Source organism: Haliotis cracherodii, unplaced genomic scaffold (assembly GCF_022045235.1).
Source record: "Haliotis cracherodii isolate W230 unplaced genomic scaffold, xgHalCrac1.p SCAF_10, whole genome shotgun sequence".
Taxonomy (NCBI): Eukaryota; Metazoa; Mollusca; class Gastropoda; order Lepetellida; family Haliotidae; genus Haliotis; species Haliotis cracherodii.
The window spans coordinates 31,699,722-31,722,683 of record NW_027266265.1 but is presented as its reverse complement, the minus strand read 5'-3'; the positions used below and the strand labels follow the sequence as shown (position 1 = coordinate 31,722,683).

General features: G+C 42.5%; 1 protein-coding gene across 3 annotated transcripts; it reads left to right on the top strand.

The window, feature by feature from the left end:
* The first annotated feature begins 10,357 nt into the window (after window positions 1–10,357).
* On the top strand, window positions 10,358–18,938 carry LOC139449083 (small conductance calcium-activated potassium channel protein 2-like). 3 transcript variants are annotated; one of them, XM_071230549.1, is made up of 2 exons: window positions 10,358–10,523; window positions 16,735–18,938. In XM_071230549.1, exons 1-2 carry the CDS (start codon window positions 10,358–10,360, stop codon window positions 18,123–18,125), a joined length of 1,557 nt encoding a protein of 518 aa, XP_071086650.1. In that variant the 3' UTR covers window positions 18,126–18,938. The 3 variants fall into 3 exon arrangements, with proteins under 3 accessions (XP_071086650.1, XP_071086669.1, XP_071086660.1); XM_071230568.1 differs by having other exon boundaries at window positions 10,444–10,523; window positions 16,731–18,938; XM_071230559.1 differs by lacking the exon at window positions 10,358–10,523 and adding an exon at window positions 10,786–10,889.
* Window positions 18,939–22,962: the final 4,024 nt, after the last annotated feature.

Sequence of the window (22,962 nt, the reverse complement as noted above, 5' to 3'; positions counted from 1 at the left end):
GTTTTTTTTCCCACCAGAGAGCCCACAGACATACTGTTCTCCCACTTCTTTGATAGGAACAGATGAATCCCCCAAAACTGTGACTTTCTCGTGTTATTGCTTTGCGGAAGTGAAATAATCCAGATGTTTAGATTTACTAAAGCCGAAGAAGGAAGATGTTGTATCACAACCTGATACTGCATGAAGGAAAGGAAGGTTGTGACACAACTGTTCTCCTAGGCAACGTCTTGCTTCTTTATTGACATAGTTCTTGATCTTGTCTTCATGTAAACATTGCTCTGGGAATCCACATGATGTATCAGAAGGACGAACATGTCAGTATCATCAGAAATGACATGGACTAGTTCATGTTTCCCTGCCAACTCCACAGCTCTTTGAACAATAATAATGTCAGCGTCCCCTTCATCCTCTGCATGACTTACTAATACACGTGAATTCTCTTTTATGTATGATGAAAGGAAATTAATTGTTTGTTGTTTGTTTTTCTTGCTGCATCACTTGGAACTGGAGTATTTGACTGCAGCATGACATCAGACATTGCAGTTCTTGAGAGCTTTTTGCGCTTCTGTTCTTGATAATTGTTGTTGTTACATCATAACTGTCGAACACAACAATTACCTTATGATTCGTAGATGACCTGCGATGAATCGTAGAGAGGAATATTTCACAGACGTCAAATATTGTCCCAAACTTTGGCCATTTTAACTGTTGAAGTAATGCACATCCATTATAGACTGTTGATACAGATGGAACATCAGTTTCAACATTTGAAGTCATCTTCATTATGCATTTGGTGAGTTGTGATTTCGTTGATTGTCACATGCTACCATCATCATGGAACAAGGCAGGTGCCACAGATGAAAGTTCGTGGCTGAACACAGATGGGGATGGTGGTCGTTGAGGCAATAGCTAGAAGTCGCTGATACAACTAAAGTTTTTCTCCACTTGTTAGTCTTACTGCACGTTTCATGATGTCAAATGTCACCACTTGTTGACTTTTCTCCATTGAAACATCTCCAAAAACATGGTTTGTTATTAGAGATTGTTCTGACTGTTCTGTCAACATTGACTCTGTCATCAGCAATAACACAAGTAGCAATGTCACAAAGTTCAGACTGGACTCCAGTAAATGGATTGTGGCTTCGTAGGAACTCTAAGAATTTGTTCATATCAATGTAGTGTTGATTCATTCTTACTGGATTTAGTTCTCGATGGTGATCACTCAATGAATTTGATGTTGCATTTGTCAACATTCTCAACTCATCTGTGTACTGTGCCATAATGTGTGCTGAAAGAAGCGATCTTGTCCGTGCACTGTCCTTGTGCACTGTCTTTGTGAGACCGCCTCATGTCTTCCCTGACCTCATGAGACATTATTCTATCACCATATCAGACCAAGTGCAACTCAAGAAAAACTTTTGACTCCGATGAATTGTAAAGATGCCACCACCCTCTAGTGATTTGTGAAGACAGGGGCATGGATTTACAAAATCTTGAATGTACAGACGACAAAACTTGGTACCAGGGAAGCATTTCTTGTGAAGCTTTCAAATGCAGGAGCCAATCAACTGTTCTTTCAGCCCTAATGAATATACACATTGTTGAGACAAACTCCATGAATTGAATCCATAATTTTGATCTCCTTGAATGTAGATGTTTTGCTTTTTCTTTGTCAACTTTGTCCACAATGTTATCCACTGTTTCTTCAAAGTCATCAAATTGAATTTTACGACTTGAAAAATCTTTAGCAATCTGTTCAATATATGACAAAGAACCACTACCCACAGAATCATTTTCATCTTCACGATTGTCACCATCTTCATCCATGACGTCTTCTTGAGGCTGTTCAAAGAGTGTTCATAAAATAAAGAGGCAGCAGTTGTTCATGTTATCCATCTTGTCTTTTCTTCGACAAAGAAATAATTGATAGGAAGCTCTCTGTTGATAAGTTAGCGTCCCATCCTGCTTGATCACATATGATACAGTGACCATCATTCTCAGCTGAAAATAATAAGTAAGTAATAATTCAAATCAAAAATATATTTCCATATGTTTCAGTTTTAGTATATATATATATATATATATATATATATATATATATATATATATATATATATATATATATATATATTTATATTTAAATTACCAAGCAGATCTGATGGAAAACAGTATTACTTCAAAAACAGCTGATTTGCAAGGTATGCAACTGAAGATTACATTAAGGGGGGTTAATGTAGATTTTCTACAGTAAGTAGTTAATCACCAATAATCAAAAATTGGGTTCAGTAGACGCTCTCAGATTGAAAATTAGTAAGTTGGAAAATAGTGCAACCACCACCTGATATATAGGTCTTTGAAGGGCAATATGAAGTGATACACATAAGGAAGAGAATATATGGATGTCAACTTCTTTATTTTGAGGATCACAACGTTGATGCTAAAGTCTCGACAATAACTCAACTCATCAGTGAAAAGCTCTGCAGCCCAGTACTGGTCAATTCTAAAACACAATTTCAAACAAAATCAATGCAAAACACATCGTCCGAATACAACAACGCAGAAAGTGATACACGTCCTCGGCACGTTTGGTTTTTTTTGGTATGCTTTTCTAGAAAATGCGAAAAAGTGAAAAACACGTGTCGCTTGGGCAGCCGAAACTACACGTGCAAAAAGTGTATATAAATTATACGGGCGGCATGTCAGACACTCACACTGATAAAAAAACACACATCACAGAAATGTCACGACAGATATGTCACGACAGACGCCTAAAAAACGGGAGCGGGCACTGGGTATGATACAGATGGAAGCCACATTGCTAGAACTTTTGGTTGCTCTTGTGTTGCTGTAACTTACCTGATACAACGTTACAGACAGACCGGGCAGACATTAGATAGGCCAAGAATAGGTAAACCCAGGGTAACTACGCCCAATGAAAAGCAGTACTTGCGTACCATGCATCTCCGAAATCGATTCCTGACAGTGACGTCATCAGCGACGAATGCCACAGGGCATATAGTTAGTCGACAGACATTGGCCAGACGTCACAGGGCTCAAGACGTTAGAGCTTTCAAAACTTACAGAGGACAGTTATTGACAGCCCAACATCGTCGTCAGAGATTCAGAAGGGCCCGGGCTGGCAGAGGGTCGTCTTCACTGATGAAAACCGGTTCTGTCTGTTCATAGCTGATGGCAAACATCGGGTTCATGCCGAAGAGCAGAACGAACGGCGGCATGTTGCGTTCAGGAGGTCGTGCCGTATTGTGGAGGGTGTGTTATGGTGTGGGGAGGAATTTGTGGGTAGGAGAGAACACCACTGGTCATCGTTAAGACCTAGACTAACTCTAAGTTTCTGAAAATATATAATTTTGATAGAATCAAATAACTCCTAGTTATATTTACAGATGATAACAGACCCCGGAAAATCTAGACTTGCTTCATTTAGGTCTGTTGTATTACAGAAAGAAAAAGCGATGACACCAGGTGTTCGCGAAAAAGCGAGCTGGTCTAGGTTCCTAATCACTTCCACCAGGATCTCTTGATTTATCACCACTTTACCAAGTTCTTGTGAGTTTCACTAATGTGGTAAATGTCTTTTTGCAGAGTTGGTCACTTGTTATTTAGCCCTATTGGGAATATAGGTTTATACCCGTGCACGTGGTCTACGCCAAATGTCTAGGACCTGCATTACTTCCGGCCGTCTTCCTGCAAGGAGCTACTCGCCAAGATATGACTGATACTGTTAAAGCGGCGACGAAGTAAACCCGACACACTCACTGATTCGTGTCGAAGATGGTTGATAAAAATATTTTACATGTGCTTCTTAATCCTTCAGGAACCCGAGAAACAAGTCACAACAGGAGATGTTATCAATGCAAGGGAGATAACCAGTACTGGGTCTTAGTTCACACCGTCTTTCGTAGGTCGTTAAGCGATACACCAGGTATTTTGTTACGGATCACCGTAGGTCGTGTCATGGCCGATGTTCAAGTTAAGAACTTATTAAAATAATATTACAGAATCGACACATTTTGTAACATACATGCACCTGATAGACGTGCTCATACCAGTGATTGACTGTGTAAGGTTTCTCGCTGATTTAAGTAACAATTCAGTTATATCACGAGTGGGGAAACATGAATTCATACATTGTACCCTTTGGGGAAAGGAATTCGGGTGTTAGGTGTGACGAGGGAAGGCTTTAAAACAAGGCAGGCACACGCGCACACACACACGCACACACACACTAATACACACACAGGCACACACACGCACAAGCACACACACACACGCACGCACACACTCGCGCACACACACACACATACGCACACACACACACACAGAACTACAGAAGAGTATGCACATCAGTAGAAACCGACCAAAATAATGGCAAGACACACTACAAAATGACGCGAGCAATTGGTATCATCCTAATGTGGGAATCCAAAAGCCATGTTGCAAGAACCTTCAGCTGCTCTAGAATTACAGTTGGTTAGTTGATGAATCTGGTTCACACAAATGGGACAGGTGTACCACATGTCACAAGTCAGCTGAATGACCGATACCTGCGAACGTAGCACTTGCGTACCTGTTTTCTGACGGTGGCGTCACCGCTGCCTCGGCATTAGTGAATCTCGCGAGTCGACAGACAGTAATAAGAGTGAGTGAGTATGGTTTTACGCCGCTTTTTTAAAGCAATATTCCAGCAATATCACGGCGGGGGTCACCAGAAATGGGCTTCACACATTGTACCCATGTCGGGAATCGAACCCGGGTCTTCGGCGTGACGAGCGAACGCTTTAACCACTAGGCTACCCGACCGCCCCGACAGTATTAGGACGTTTGCGAGCTGTGGTATCAGAGTTCGTTTAGTTAGTTTGTTTGTTGTTTAACGCCGCACTCCAGCAACATTCCAGCCACGTGACAGTGGTCTGTATATAATCGAGTCTGAACCAGACAAGACAGTGACTGACACCATGAGAATGGGTCTACGCAATTGGGGTACGATGACATGCATCAACCAAGTAACCGAGTCTGACCACCCGATCCCGTTGATGGCCTTTTATGAAAATCTCGGATCTTCACGGATGTGGTGTCAGAGAGCACACAGACCTTGCATAGGAACGACATCAGACACCCGTCAGGCAAGGTTACAAAGAACTTTACGAGTTAAGCGTTGGCAATTACGCAACTGGCGAAGGGCCCTCTTCTCGAGACGAGAGTAGGTTCTGCCTATCCAAGAATGATGGCAGGGCAAGGATTCAGACGTAGAGGGTAACGCACAGCGCGTTGTTGCATTCAAGAATGTGAGCCTTACGGAGGTGGCAGTGTCGGGGTATGGGGCGGAATATGTGGCGATAAGACAACCAGACTCGTCATCAGTAATGGTATTCTAACTGCTCTTATATACAGGGATGACGTGTTAAGACCAGTTGTGCTCCCAATCCTAAAATAACAGCCACAGGGAACCCTTTTCAAACAGGACAACCCCAGACGCCACATTGCACGCCTCTGTCAGGACCTCTTCACCCTAAATAACGTGAACGTCCAGACATGTCACCTATTGAGCATCTTGCCCGCCTGATTCGACTGAGACAGCAGCCACCACTCAGAGACAGCACAGAGAATGGCAACGCATCTCACAATGACGAAATCAGAAGGATTACTATGATTATGGAAAGTTTTGTGTTGCTTGGACTCATGCTGATTGTGGCTTACACACGATATTAGAGATATGTTGATAGCTGACTTTTAATTTACTACTGTGTCGAAAAATTAGGTATGTAAATTTCAGTTTAGACTCCATGTCTTGGCGTCTCAGTTACTTACAATAGATCCATACCATACGATCCATGTCCGGGTGACACGCATTCACGTCACCGAGCCTAGCCAGGCCACATTCTTCAGTAGGCTCTTACGACAAGCATGAAACTCAGGGGACACATTCTTCCCCGGAATTCGCGTGGGCTGCATGAACTTTGATAGAAACATACAATCATCATCCCTCATCCCATGGTCAGAGACGGGTTTCGTAATGTCCCAGTTACCCAATTAATAACTGAATTCAGTACAGGTGCGTCCACACTGTCACATTTATCAAAGCCATGTAGCGCCAGACTAATGACCAAGACACCATAGCGTGAAAACTCTTCTGCGATTGTGGTTCCCACACATATTCTGTGAAACCATATGTGACCACCAGCAACGTGTACGGTGGCACTACGTCATCATCGAAGGTAAGGCAGACTGTGAAACATTATCCAGGGTTGAACAAATAAATATCAACTTACATTTACTCAACATTTGGTTTTCACGTCCAGACTCGAGGAAGAGGACTACCATATCTCCCGTAATAGATGCCGGACCTCCACCAGACGCCGGCCTCCAGTACACCTTATTCTTCATAAGACGCCGGCCTCCAAAAGACATTGCTCTTCAAAGAGAAGTTGGACCTTCGACAGACGTTGGACCTCCAATAGACACTTGATCTAAACACCGGGCCTCCAAGAGAAGTCGGACCTCCAATAAAGTTGTTGACGCCGTATACTTCGTAATAACTGAACCCCGCTGGTTAGAAGAACCTGAAAAAACCCACTAAAGCCCTGTTCTCATGCACAACTATTACTCACGTTTGCAAAATTACACATTTTTGTACACGTGAAGAAAAACAATATTACTTGGCGTTCGCAATGTTTTAGTCAGGTATATTGAGGGCCGTAAATGCACAAGCTGCATCTTCAGCATCATTTGGTGGCAAGTATTCAACGTGGAAAGACTTATTTCAAACTAAAGAAGATTAAGGAGACTATTTCCTTATCAGCTTGGTTTGACAATACTGGCTGGCCTATATAATGACAAATCTGTATTACAGAGATATGCGAAAGTATGAACCATAATGGTATTGACAATGAATGGTATGCTGAAATCAAGGAGCACCTGAAACTGACAACTGGGTAAGAGAACCAATGCCAGTAGAGAAGAAGGTTAGCATCGGAAGACTGAACTCTGGGAAACCTTTTAGGTGTTGGCAAGAGTCCACGTGTGTGAGGTTTTTTTATAATATCTCATGAATGTACGGCTATATACTATGTCTCCTTGCCATGTGAGCTTGGTTTGGCAAAGGTCATCAACTGTGACAGGTGCAATCAACGGACCTCATATCCCTAAATTTGGACAAAGAGAGACACATAGAGATTATTCCGCTTTAGTTCCGCTTTACCACTTTTTATACGCTGCTATATTTCGCTACCGTGTGCCGCCATCGAGTCAGTAGCACTGCCATTGACGCACTTTGCAAATCGGAGTTAAAATTAAAAAATACAAGAAGTGGAGGTGATTTTGCTCTTATTAACTGTTTGTCAATTAAATACATAGTTTCATGCGACACATTTACTTCTCTATGGTGTTTATCCCAGTTCTGGTCGTGTCCCACTCTGGTCGCTAATTGCGGGCATGCACGTAGGTTACACAAGTGCAATATCTTGAACACGACGTTTAAACCCCTTTCGACCCTTGAAATGTTGATTGAAAAGATATTCCTTTCATACAAAAATCCCAGGCCAGTCTATCAAATGGGCGGACCCTCGACAATCGGCATTATAAATGTTGTTGCTGTTTAGTTTGGGGTATGAAACATAAATGTTTCAAACTGTACCCATTTGATATTTCGACAGTGTGATAGTCAGTTTTGATAGTAATAGTTGGGGGATAAATGGTTTCTTAGAGACCATATGGCCTCTGGGTCTCTGTATTTTATTTCGATGGGATCATAATTGGCGGAATGATCCTTGGTGATCCCGTAAGGCCCATACTTCACAGAAACACATCAAGCTCCTGTGTGGAGAGAGATTTTACGAGGGCTTTGTAGATTGACTTCGCCCGTCCACTTCCAGATAGGTGAGGCGAGGTGAAATGGGGTTTAACGTTGCGTCCAAGATTATTGCACTTATATAGCGGCGTGCATATACGTGCGTGTGTTTGTGTGGCTGCTTGTACTAGTCCGGACTGATGCCGATTTATAGTGCTAGCTCACTGAGATACCATGCCGCAGTTTAACATGAATACCCCACTCAGACACAGTATACTGACTCCGAGCCAACCAGTCCTTGTTTTAGCCCCTTAATGCCGAGCGCCAGACAGGGTAACAACAAGTACCATATTTTAACGTCTTTTGGTATGACGCATTCGGGGATCGAACACCGGACCTTCCGCTCTCCGGGCGGACACTCTACCACTAGACCACGGAGGCGGTCTTCAGATAGGTAATGATGTAGTGGAGATAAAAGCCATCTTGGTCTCTCATTTCACCTGCTTGTGGGTTTGACGAAGTGGTAAAACAGCTTTTCTCCCTGAGCTGACACATGTTCATATTACTGAAATAATTTTCAAAGCGGCGCTTAAACCCATCCCGCTCGCCTACGTTTGTGTCACTCTACGTTGAATTTAATTAAAATCACTCTTTGTAATAACTACATATTAGTACATTTAAACTATCAGAGCCTTTATATTGTTCTAAATACATGCGATACGCTGATACGATGTCAATTAACATCGTATATATAGATATACTCAACAACAAAAGTTCCTGTGACACCAATATTTTAGTGTATTTTTGAAACAAGTAAAGTTTGGTTTTCAATATTGTAGTACATGTATGGAATCAAGTCACAAAAACGCAACTGCTACAGAAAAGCATGCAATCCATGCAAAGGTTTACTTTTATGCAAGCCCAATGCATTTCACTACCCAAGAATAGATATAAAAAACATGTGCGTTAACAGGATTCCATATGCATTGTTTAGCATCGTGCTGACAACCCCTTAGAAAAACAACAGAATTACGCAATTATTCAACATTACGAAATGCCAAGCCTGTCCGAAAATGAGCGTCTGCGAGCCATTGGCATGCTTGAAGCAGGATCGAGTCAACGTGATGTTGCAAGACAGTCTAACGTCCACAGAAACACCATTTGGTGTTCATGGCAACGTTGGCAACAGACAAATGCAGTCAGAGACCATCCTCGGATTGGCAGGCCACGCGTAACCAGTAATCGACAAGACAACTGGATTCGAACAACACACCGATTCCAGCCAGCAGCAGTGACTGCAAGAAGCATCCCTGGCCTTCGACGAATATCTTCATAAACCGTACGTCGTCGCCTCAGATGTGCAGGGATTGTCGCCAGAAGACCCGCCAGACGTCCCATTTTGACAGGAAACCACCATCAAGCACGTCTACAGTGGTGAAGACAGCATCTATGCTGGACGGCCATGCCGTGGGGACAAGTTCTATTCACTGACGAGTCTCGTTTTCACCTCAGCCACAGCGATGGACGGATTCGAGTGTACCGACGTCGAGGTGAACGTTACGTCAATCATTGTGTCATGGAAGAAGATCGGTTCGTGGGCGGCAGCGTTATGGTATGGGGTGGGATTACAGCAAGACAGAGGACCCGTTTGATAGTGGTAGAGGGAAATCTCACTGGACAGCACTACCGCGACGAGATCATCGGCCCTGTTGTTCTACCGTTTTTGCGTCGTCATGGCCCAGGCATTACCTTTCAACATGACAACGCCTGACCTCATATTGCTCGACACGTTCAGGATTCTCTTCAACAAAACAACTTGAATGTCATCTTCTGTCCGGCTCTCTCCTCTGATCTCTCACCAATCGAACACATGTGGGATGAGATGCATCGGCGCTTTCGACATCAACCACGTGTTCCACAGACACTCCGGGAACTTCTAAACATGCTCCAGCAGATATGGACAGATATCCCACAGGTCTTTGTGCGACGCCTGGTCCATTCTATGAGATGTGTTGCTTTCATCGCAACCAGAGGTTGACACACACGCTATTAATTTGTAAATTGACATTTTGTCATGTTCATGTTTTTTTTAATGAAAACACGCATTTTCTGAAGTCAGTATGGTAAATTAAACACTTGAACAGTCTTTTATGTGTTGCAAACCGAAATTGTTTCAGATTTGGTAAAAAACAACATCTTTGCATTAATCTTTTTCAAAGTCACAGGAACTTTTGTTGTTCAGTATATTTTCTTTTTTTTCAACAAACTGTAACCTATATACGAATCCTTTCATTACCGAATTACGCACAACAATTGTTAACAAAATTGAATTTAACGCTGTCTGAAGCCGAGGGTCACCTGGTGGTCACTTCTCAGGCTAATTAGAAATCACTACTCTCTGTCCTCGATCAGCCTCCTTGGGAGGGGGTGGTGGGCAGTCCCCCGCGGTTCGGCCCCCAGCAGCACAAGCTTGTACTTAGTGTATAATTGATCCTGACCGCAACAGCTGGTGCCCGTACAACGAGTGCCGTCACAGGCGGGCCTACATCGATGTCAAGGAATCGCCATCACTATAGCGTGGGCTGGAGTGCCGCTACGGGAACTGAAGCAACAGTTACATGGTATGGATACCATTTGACTTCCATAGCTCGGGTTTTACGTGTGAAGATCTCCAAGAGGCATGGCATGGATATAAGACTTGAGGTTATGCCGAAAGGTAAGTTTGTTATTTGTCTCTCATCTCCTCATCTCGCATCATTTGTGTACTCAAAGTTATTGGCTCAGCAACCTCACTTGATCAATAGATACCGTGACTAACCTCGTACCGTGAACACAAGGTGTGGTTCCTGATCCTTTGACGGTTATGAGAACTGACTTTATTACACAAACGAATAAATAGGATCGATTTTTACATTGTCCTTATTCTTAACATATACCTTTAAACGTCTTGAAAGTCGGAGTTTGGCGCCTAGCCAGTGAGTGTGTTGTATGTATTAGTAATACGTGGATGGAGCACGTTGATCGGATGTCAGACACATGAGTTAAACAGATTGAAATCAATTTCTAGGATGACATCGTTAAGGTAAATCGTGAACATTTAATTGTATGTTTCTAAAACCGTTGCTATCAAATCCACTGACACTAGCATGATGCCACACACTCGCTGTTAAACCGTTATCCTTACAGGTTAACAATACCCAAGTGCCACCTTTTTATGAAACAAGGTGGTCAGGAATGGCTAGGCATGAACATGTATTAGGCTCTACAAATGAGGCAATGGCCAATCTAATGTCATAAAAATGTTTTAGGGTCAAGGGTAAGGCTTGAAATATGCTGGATTTATTGTCTATTGATATGAAAATTACTTTCAATAACTTTCCCCCAAAACCCCAAAATTATTCAGACGTAGTCTTTTACATTCCTGCTGATACCGGTCCCTGTTTAGTACACTAAAGACGTATATCCCATTAACTGGACCAAGACACAGTGTACGCAAGAAATGATTGATTTAAACATGCCATTCTTTGAGGCCAGTATGATTAGTACCGTTTTACGCTGCTTTGAACAGTATTAATTCATATCTCGGCCTGTCAACTTGATGTGGGCGGAAAATCTGAAGTGTTGTAGGTCTTAAACGTTTGCCACGTAAGATGCTGACAAACCTAGAAACATGAGCAAGGCGAATCTAGGATTCGAACCCACTGTCAAAGGTTTCTGGCATGCCCAAGGGACTAACTCTGCGCAGCCACTACCAGCGCCTTGATTGGACCGACCACCCATGAAACGAGATACAACAAGAATATACACACGATATAAAATATGTGTTGTTAAGGTGCAGTATTATCAGTATAAAGTATAAATTGATGTTTTCGTCGATCAAATTGCCACTCAGTAATCAGGAGACGGGAGACTACTCCCTCCTTGCACAGTTGTACATGTTCGTGTGCCATTCTTGACTCCCACGTCATCTTGAAATAGCCTCTCGCGAGATGAAAATCGATATTCAAAGTAAAAGGTATATGGCTTAAACCATGCCTGTATAATAACAGTTACTTTTATATCTCCAACATCTGGCTAACAACTATCTACTCGTGTGTGTGTCCAATAGATCCAATAATGGTTTATGGTGCTCTGGAATTTGCAACATCTCTTTAAAGAGTAACGTATCACGGAGTATATGGAAGAACCAACTGTCGCCATGCACACGTTATTATGTCAGTATGGATTCTGTTGATGAATATTATTTGGTTGGCGGCAACTTTCTTTCCCAGCACACCATGAACTATTCTGGTATACAATATTCACAAATTTGGCACATAACCAAATATCAACTTGTTGTGGTGCAAGTTGGCGCAACGAAGAGGCAACGTTTGTTTAACTCTTACTCCGTGGTTCACAAAGAATCAGAACTTAACGTATATTCCAACCTCTTTCATGATGACAATCGGATATCTTTTTCACACAAATACAAGATTTTCCTTTAAATCATCATATGGACCTCAAGGGCAGTAGGCACGTTTGTCAAACGATACTGAATGTGTTCGTAAGACAACATACAACACATTGACGGTCATTCTGCCACACGATGCAAGATTGACCTGCCAACATATATAAACCTGAGTGACAGTTGGCCATTCTGTCCTACGGTGACAGCTTTTTTGTAAAAACTTACAAAACATGATTGACAGTTGGCCATCTTGTCAAGCAATGCAATATAGGCTTTACAAATACATAAACCAGATTGTCAGTTGGTTATTTTGTCACATTTATCACATTTTCCAAACGTATGAACCTGATTGACAGTTGGTCATTCTTTGTCACACAGTGCAAGCTGTTCTGTGAAATCATAAAAAAAACTGGTTAATAATTGACAAATTGTTACGCAATGCAAGGTTTTCTTATAAAATATATAAACCTGATTGACAGTTGACCATTTTGTCTCACAAATTCAAAATTTTCTTTAAAACCTCGGGACCTCATTGGTATTTGTCAATTTTGTCACAGTACAATGTTTTCTTAGAAGCAGTTGATAATCGTGTCTTCCTAAGAACTGACAGTATACCATCGCACAACAGAACATACACTCTTCAAAAAAAGAAGCTCACATGTAGTTCGTAGTTCATGTAAAACTGACTACACAAAAAATCCGGTATATAAGTTGGATATATGTTATTGGAAAATGTTATTGGCCTGATATTCGACAAACGGTGCGTCAAAACGCAACCACTGTCCATTGCAATGTCTTAAACGGCATTGTTTTTAAACTTGTTCAAACATGTCATGGAGTAAAACAGTAAAGTAAAATGTACGTGCAAGTTATGGCATTCGTAACTCGTGGTAGTTGCTATAAAAAGGCAAGCAATAGCTAATAATTTGTCATTCAATTGTCAACATTTTTCAAGTTCGAAAATGCCGAGACTCATCGCTGCCGATCGGATCATCGCCATAGGACGTATCCAAAGAGGGGAATCGCTGTCTTCTGTTGCACGTCACTTCAACGTCCACCATAGCACCATTTGCCGCCTTTGGGACCGATACACACAGTTCCATTCCGCTGCAGATCATCCGAGAACCGGCCGACGAAGAGTTACCACCCCTGCACAGGATCGCTACATTCGACTGTTCCACCTACGTCATCGCAATGCCACAGCTACGGACACTGCAGGACGCATCCCTGGTTTGAGGAGGATATTGGACCAGACTGTCAGGAATCATCTTCGCGAGGCTGGAATTCGACCCAGAAGACCAGCTATCGTCCCTGTTTTGCAACAGATCCATCGACAGCGACGCTTGCATAGGTACCCAATCACATTAAATTCAGATCTAAGTTCTCGCTGCCGCTAAAAAATAGATCTGAGGACATCCCATTACGGATCACGTCAGAACGACCTTTCGCGAACTTTATCCGACCACTGAAATGACTAACAAGAAGTCGACATCAGCCAATTGGAAAGCAGCTTCCTTTCAAGACTACGCTTGAAAAATATGTTGAGACAGTTCTCGATTAGAATTTTGGAAACTAAACAAACGAAAATTCCGGAATGTACTTCCCACATACAGTGCAACGCCTCCTCCGTTCAAATGTTTATCCCACGGAAACGAGAGATAGACGATACTTTTGACGGAATCAGTCGTACGGAATACCCCGTGTTAACGTTTTCGAGGTTGCATGATTAGAAAACACATTCCGACTGTCACTTTCATGATCTGGTAAGCGACGCTTTGATTGGTCGGATTAAAGGTCGCTCTGACGTGACCCGTAATGGGATGTCCCCAAATCGCTGTTTAGCGACAGCGAGAACTAAGATCTTATTTTAACGAGATTGGTAGGTGCCATACCTTACAGCCATGTAATTTGAGAAACTGGAGAAGAGTGTGGTTTAGCGATGAATCACGATTTCTTTTTACCGGCGAGATGGAAGACAACGTGTTTATCGTCGTCGAAATGAGCGTTTTGACCCGCATTGTGGACGTAAATTCGACAATTTCGGTGGCGGTAGTGTCATAGTGTGGGGCGCCATATCCTACACCAGGAGATCTATGGAAATATGACAGCAAATCGCTACATGAATCAAATTCTTCAACCGAACCTTCTTCCAATCATTGACCGCCAGAGAGAGCTGTTTCAACAGCACAAACCTCCACCGCACACAGCTCGTGTCACGGTAGACTGCCTTCATAATGCCAACATCAACCACTTGCCCAGGCCGTCGAGATCTCCAGATCTCACTCCAACCGAACACCTCTGGGATGAACTCGATCGACGTGTACGTCAACGTCAGAACACGCCGCAGACTTTCCCTCAACTGGGCAACGCGTTACAAGCATAGTGGCGCAGAATTCCGCAGGACAGAATTCGTACACTTATCCAGTCAGTGCCGAAGAGATGCAGAGCCGTGATTGCTGCCCGGGGTGGTCACACGAGAGTTCAGCGTCACCTTGTGGCCTTATGTGACATGACAATGAACAGATTATAATGCCTTTGTACAACGACAACATTTCATATTTGTATCTATGATATTCAATTAAATATATCGACTTTATTAAGTACAATAAATTTACTAAGACTGTACCTGAGCGTTTCTTTTGTTGAAGAGTGTATATATCTAGGTGGCAATATGCACTATTACCACGCGATACAACATATATAAACCTGACTGACAATTCGCCTTCTTATCACAAAATACATCTGTGAATCTGACAGCGTAATTCAACGTTTTCTTAAGAGCATTCACCTGATCGACAATTGGCCATAGAATTACATAGTACAACATCTATGTATATTATTATCCAGAAGACAGTCGGACATCACACAACGCAAATTATTGTTCATTCATCGATATATCATATGGAATAAAACCCCGTATTTTATAGTCGGCCTTTTTAATCCGTCAAGACATAAGCCAGACAGAGGTGACGTTGGTCGTTTCGTGAGATGTTGGTAGTCGCACTTGATGCTGCCCTCATCTTGCAACCAGCCACTTACTGGTGATATGTGTACACATTAAATATCTGGAGAGGGTGTGCTTTGCTTCAACTCGGGACTTACATCAGTAGTACTTGCACTAAAGCGATTTGCTGAAATAGGCCTGTGAATAGATGCGTCAATTTCTCGCACTTTGCCTATAACCACGTACCCCAACACCTTCCCTCAGACCATGTTTCTTGCACTTTGCCTATAACCACGTACCCCAACACCTTCCCTCAGACCATGTTTCTTGCACTTTGCCTATAACCACGTACCCCAACACCTTCCCTTAGACCATGTTTCTTGCACTTTGCTTATAACCACGTACCCCAACACTTCCCTCAGGCCATGTCTCTTGCACTTTGCCTATAACCACGTACCCCAACAACTTCCCTCAGGCCATGTTTCTTGCACTTTGCCTATAACCACGTACCCCAACACCTTCCCTTAGACCATGTTTCTTGCACTTTGCCTATAACCACGTACCCTAACACCTTCCCTCAGACCATGTTTCTTGCACTTTGCCTAAAACCACGTTCCCCAACAACTTCCCTTAGACCATGTTTCTTGCACTTTGCCTATAACCACGTACCCCAACAACTTCCCTCAAACCATGTTTCTTGCACTTTGCCTATAACCCCAACACCTCCGTGATACCATGCAACTTGCCCATATCCGTTAGATCATAAACCCCGCAACTATCTTTAGATCATGCACATTCGCACCTTCCAGTATATATAAATATATATATTTATACATTGATCCTTCCCTTAGACTGTGCACCCTACAACCTTCCTTTAGATCATGTACCCGGCATCCTCCCTAAGACCGATATCATGTAATTCATTTTAGTCCTGTTTTAGCGAACTTTAACCGAGTACATAAATGCCTTTATAAACATTATTCATACACTATCACACTCACTAACTATGTAGGTTAAGTAGCAAGCACGTTCGTTCATTGAAAGGAATAATCTCCTCATCGTCCTATGAACCAGCACCCTGTAATGTTGGCCGTTAGGTCACGTATATTAACGCCATCTGTCTTAACTCTTTTCCCGTCCTTGCCGCCTGCCTAAAGCGCCGCCTCCTGTAGGCGCTGGCTCACACTGAATTATCTGTAGATTTATGTCCTCCACAACCTTATCCCCGGATCGTTACCTAATCATCTTATAGCTCTCCTGGCTCATTGATTCAACCATTGGTCTTGCGAGTAAGTCACCAATCACCGTGTTTTATCTCCAAGCCGAACCAGGCTGAACATTCGAGAGGTATACTTGGGTGATTTGGCATCCTCAACACGTCACTGGTGTTGACACATTACGTTCCTCCATAACGTAGTGTATACACAAGAGAAGTATTGACAATAGTGGTTTGGAAACAATTGTAATCATGTTTTTAAATGTATTTGATGCCCTTTGTGACAATGTGTACTGTAACGTTTTCTATTCGCCAGATAGACATGAACGATGACAGCCCTTCAACTCCCCTGGTCACAGACAAGTCCAACAGCTACAAATACATGGAAGAGAACTCGAGGTCCAGTACGACGAGTCCTCCGAGACCGGAAACAGAGAAGAGAGAGAGGAATCTGGGATCGAGGCTTGAGTTGAGGAAGAAGCTGATCCAGAGACGAAGATGGCTCGTGGATATCAAATTTGTGATGGCTATATCAGGGATCCTGTTCATGGTGATTGAAAATGAACTGTACTACTCCAATATGTACGAGAAAGGTACTGCTGTGTCTATAGTGCTAAAGTCTCTGACCTCCATCTCTACTCTGGTACTGTTGGTGGCCATATGCATGTATTACCATACGGGGATGGAGATCAGGATGGTGGATGGTGGCGTGGATGACCCCCTCGTCGTCACGCCGGTATATACGTGGGTCATGTTGGTAGCTGAACTTCTTGTATGCGCCGTTCACCCATTTCCAGGAGATATAAAAGTCGGCATGGACTCTTTACACGGTATAAAAACGTCTTCCAGTATTGACGGCATTCTGTCCGTGTTAATGATGTTCCGGCTGTATATTGTCGGGAAGTTTATGGTGGTGCATAGTCGGCTTCTAACAGATCCTTCTACACAGAGTATTGGAGCTGTGAGTACAGTTAGAATAAACCCATTCTTTGTGTTTAAGTGCGCCATGAACAACCACCCAGGGTTGGTAATAACCTTTATAATGTTAACCATGTACACAGTGAGTGTCTGGGGAATGAGGACATGTGAACTGTACTATACCCAGACAACTCAGGTCGCAAGCTTTACAGAATCTATGTGGCTGTCCGCCATAACTTTCCTGACAGTTGGGTACGGAGATCTTACACCAAGCACCCACTGTGGACGTTTCATCGCTGTGGTGACCGGTCTAATGGGATTAGGCTCCACCGCCTTGTTAGTGGCTGTCATTGCGCGGCGTTTGGAGCAAAGCCGATCGGAACGTTATGTTTACAATTTCTTAACAAGGATACACCTGGAGAATAAACGTAAGAACGCTGCAGCCGACGTTGTGAAGTTGATCATAAGAATCTGGATAAGAAGGCGGCATTTCAACACGGCTATATCAACTTATACTCTACTTAATTGGAAATTACGCAACGCTGTGCGCACGATGAGACTGGCTCGCGCGTCACTGGCCGAGATAGACGGCACTTCAATCAGTTTGATTGAGATCAGTCAAGTGATGACGCGGGTCAACGGCGTCGTGGACGCCATGTTGGTATCACAAAATCAAGTGTGTCGACGACTGCGACTAATAGAAAGCCAACTTGCGAAGATGCAAACCGCCATGGGAGTCGAAGGTCACGACAAGCCAACAAAGGAACTGAGGCGTTCGAAAACTCAGGACTAGCACACACTATATACTGCTAGAATCTATTGTTTAGATATCCTAGGTACAGGTAGTGATTCTCACTATGCACGCGTGTGAAGATCTTTGATATGACGTGTTAAAGATCAGTATCTGTGATTTAGTTCCGTGCGTCATGTCTGTGTGCATAAGACTCCCTCCATCACGGACACATCATCAAAGCTTAAAATATGTTTCTTGGGCGTCGGCGCATCTGTCATGTTAAGTGCTAATAGAAAAAATTATTTCAGTTTTCCCGCGTCATGAGAGACTGTTATGTCCATGCTTGACAGGAGTCGAGATTGAGGAGTTCGAGATCGAGGGAGTCTATTGACCTGTTTGTCAACATGATTTGGTGGAAAGGATGTATTTATCATTCAGTTCGCACTGGTCACAGTTTCCGTTGATTGTTTGTTGGGACAAGTTCATTTGCACGTCGTCCGACCTCACTTACGGCATGATTTTGACATTGTTGTAAAACAATATTTTTCCAAGTATGAGCCGAACAACGAAGACATTACATTAGCAATTCGGAAAATTACTTTTACAAACATAATTACATTTTGTATTTGTTTGATAATGTTTTATGTGACGTACGTTGCTGCACAATAACAACAACCTAGTGATTCTACTTAATACAGTTGACATCGAGGCGAAAGACTTGCATTGTCAATTTCGGCAGGGGGGCCTTAAAAGTTTCGTTTTTATTTTGAAACTGTGCCCATAATTTCCCTAACTGAATCATTGCACTCCTGTAACATACCCTGATGTTGCAGATCTTAACCCCCCTGGTGATGTTCATGTAAGGTTATTGTTCATGTCATAAATTATAAACAAGTTCAAGTTTATATGTCTCAGTTATTTTATACTTCTTAGACTTTTACCACCTATGAGCATGGGTATGGTGACATACCTTGGAACATAATCAAGGCAAATCGAACACACATCAAAGGTTTCTGCAATTCTGCACACTCGTAGAAATGCGGCCCCTTTGACGACTGGAATATCCCCCCTCTTATCAAAAAGTCTTGTGGACAGTTTGTCATCTTTCTGACTCTTTATGCATAGATCTAAATAGGAAACAGTTTAGGCGATTCACCATCTCCTCGAGGCAAGAGAGTTAGCTGACTACAAAAGTCAAGTTTTAACCCTTGACGAACTAGGCTGGTTTTATGGAGGTACATTTTGGCTGGACTAACGAGTCTGTGCAAAGTCTGATCAAAATCGCGCAACGTAATCGAAATCCGGTTAGTAAAGTGTCCTGCAGATTTCGGTCGATTGCTTGATTTGCTAAACATGTGCACCGCCAACTCGTTGTCTACAGATATTTTCCTAGTCTTTTCTTGTTTTTAATCAAGGTGCTCATGTGATTTGATGCACTTCGCGAGGTAAGACGTTATCGGTCATGATTATCGATCAGATCGTCTTGACTGGGCGCCCTCATTTTGTTTGAAGCAAATGCAAGTGATACGAGAGGTGGAATCTGATTGGTCCCCAGGAGAGGCATAGAAGGGATATAACTCGTAAGAACCAATGGTGGCGCTACGATCGAGCCCCGGAATTCCAGCCTTGTTCGGCAAGGGTGGAAACTAGACTTTTAAAGTCAGATAACTCCCTTGCCTCGGGAAGATGGTAGTTTGTCAATAATCGGTGTTGTTGTGAGAGCAGATACATTTTCATTTGAAATCATTGAAGATGACAAAGCTAAATCTTATATTTCCCAGATACCAGCAACAACACCAGCACCACCTGCTACACCAGCAGTAGCAGTACAAACAGCTCCACGAACACTGTGAAAAAACCCCACAAGATACCCCAGAGCACATGCTTCCGTATAACACAAGCAACATTAGAAATAATACAGCGAAAGTAATAAACACAAGCTACTCTAATAACACAAGAATCACAAGCTACACTGACGTCACAAGAAACACAAGTTACACTCACAACACAAGAAACACAAGCTACACTAACGTCACAAAAATCACAAGCTTCACTAACAACACAAGAATCACAAGCTACACTAACAACACAAGAGTCACAAGCTACACTAACGTCACAAGAAACAAAAGCTACACTAACAACACAAGAGTCACAAGCTACACTGACGTCACAAGAAACACAAACTGCACTAACAACACAAGAAGTACAAGCTACACAAACAACACAAGAAACACAAGCTACACTAACGTCACAAGAAACACAAGCTACACTAACTTCACAAGAAACACAAGCTACACTAACAACACACGAATCACAAGCCACACTGACAACACAAAAAATCAAGCTACACTCACAACACAAGAAACACAAGCTACACTAAAAACACAAGAACCACAAGCTACATAAAAGCGACATAACCCATTCCATATATATATACCAAATCCCCCTTAAAAGAAGAGTCGATTTATTCATGAGCATAGGTTTATGAGCCACCATCAGATAGTGATGATTCAAGGTTTTCGCGAAAAGGCGAGCGTACATCCTGCCCCACCGGTGGCACCCGTAAACACATGCAAAGGCAAGTAAATTGTCCACCTGAAAAAGACACACTAACAGCACACGTATCAGCAGCAACACAAGCCTCCAGGGACCAGAAATAATAAAAGTAAGACTAGGAAAACAAATAGGGAGAGGATTTTGTAACACAGCAGGGATGCAGTTTGGCGCTAGCCGGCTAGCCGATTCAGTTTGTCCAATGGTTAAGGTATCCTGGCGGCTAGCAGAATGTCAGCCTTTTGATGGGGTATCCTTATGTGTTGCCACTATTCGGACTAGTAAAGGTTCAGTTGCTTCCATGTAAACAGAATATGTTTTCGGTCATAGCATCAAGAAAAAAATGTCCACCACCGCCCTAACCACACTGACCAGAATATCAAATGGTATGTCCCTGACATGATATTCAAAAACGGAAAGGCAACAGGTGTAAGTATACATTTGTTCTGTTGAATACTCACTCTGATAGAACATAATTAACACAGCACAACAGAATGCAAGATGCCTCCAGTGCCTTTGTAACTGGCAATGTCATTGATTCTAGGTTCGGAAAATAGTGTTTATTATTATGGTGGTGACATGTCCAGTGTCTTGTGTGGTGTAGGGATAGAACGACATAGTTAGATGGGAGGAATGATTCATGTGTACCTTCAACTCTCTGGAAATGTCAGGAACGCTGCCAGGGAGGTAGGATAGCCTAGTGATTAATTCGCTCGGCATTCCGAAGACCCGGGTTCGATTCCCTTATATGTATTCAATGTGTGAAACTCATTTCTGTTTTTCCCCGCCGTCATATTCCTGGAATATTGCTAAAATCTGCTGAAACCAATACTCACTCACTCACTGGAAAGCTGAAGAGGCAAATGCGAGTACTTCATTTCAATTTTATAATATCATGTACCTTTCCATTTGTGAGGTACATATAGAGGGCAAAGGTTGATCATACACATAGTGTAGTAGCCATTTTTTACCGCTTTATCTTTTTGTCCTTGGGTACAGATATAATCCAATTGCAATTACAATTTCAAAGGCAGATTTGTAGGCGACCATTATAACTGGAATGCAGCACACGTGGTAAATCGAGCAGGTGTCTTATACATAGAGAATCTCACCTGAGTGTCTTTTGATGTCAAATATATCAACAAGAGTTGATAAAAATGTCAAAACAAAGCGAGATATTATTTATTATCAAACATCATTCTTCCAACTTTTTTCAGTTTGTACACAGTAATAAGCAGTGTCTTAAGTGTAAAAAGTACTGCTAACAGCTTCAGTTGCAGAGCCATTAGCGATGTCATTTGATTGTGACGTCATGGTAACCAATGACGTAACAGTGATCTTCAAAGCATTGTCATGCGATTTCATTGCAGCGATATTTATAATGTAGATATCGCTTGATCCTACCCAAGCGATATCTCCGGTGGGAGCCAGTGTTGGATGATAAATTACATTACATCGCACAAAGTAACAAAGTTATGTTACGAGTAGGTGACACGAAGACCAAAAGGCCCTAATACTTCAGCGTTTAGATGTACATAACACTTATCAATCTGATAGAAACTTTCTAATATACAGCTGTAGCTGGCAGTCTTTTGACAAGGAATCCGTATATCCGTTTGTACAATTTTTCTTTAATTCTAAAGATGTAGTAGCCATCTAAGCTGGGCACACAACCAACACAAAAACTAGTTTCCATGCGTTATGTCTGCACTCATACATAACGTACACACCCGGGAATAGGTTCAGCACCGGTTACTATAGGTTTCCATGTAAAATAGTCATATTATATTTAATCGAAGCCTTTGTCATTTTCTGACGAAAGCATTTGTTTATGTTTACAAAATGACATTCTCATTTTGAAATAGAGAAAGCGAAATTGATAATCTAATGACATATATATTTTGTAATTAGTAGTCATTAGACTCCTCCTTCAATTCTAATCTCTGTTTGGTTTGCTTCCTATGATATGGTTCATAATATATGACCGTTTGTCTGAACGAACAACCACACAAGGTGAGATGAGGCGAAATGGGGTTTAACGTTGCGTCCAAGATTATTGCACTTATATAACGACGTGCATGCACGTGTGTGTGTGTGTGGCTGCTTGTACTAGTCCGGACTGATGCCGATTTATAGTGCTAGCTCACTGAGATACCATGCCGTAGTATAATATGAATACCCCACTCAGACACAGAAAACTGACGCCGAGCCGACCAGTCCTTGTTTTAGCCCCTTACTGCCGAGCGCCAGACAGGGTAACAACAAGTACCATCTTTTAACGTCTTTTGGTATGACGCGGCCGGGGATCGAACCCCGGACCTTCCGCTCTCCGGGCGGACGCTCT

What these genes read in the sequence shown, in the direction of transcription:
- LOC139449083 (XM_071230549.1), top strand. Translation starts at nt 10,358, where the DNA reads ATGTCAAGGAATCGCCATCACTATAGCGTGGGCTGGAGTGCCGCTACG. An exon ending in ACTTGAGGTTATGCCGAAAG is followed by an intron (nt 10,524 to 16,734) that starts GTAAGTTTGTTA and finishes TTCGCCAGATAG; the next exon opens with ACATGAACGATGACAGCCCT.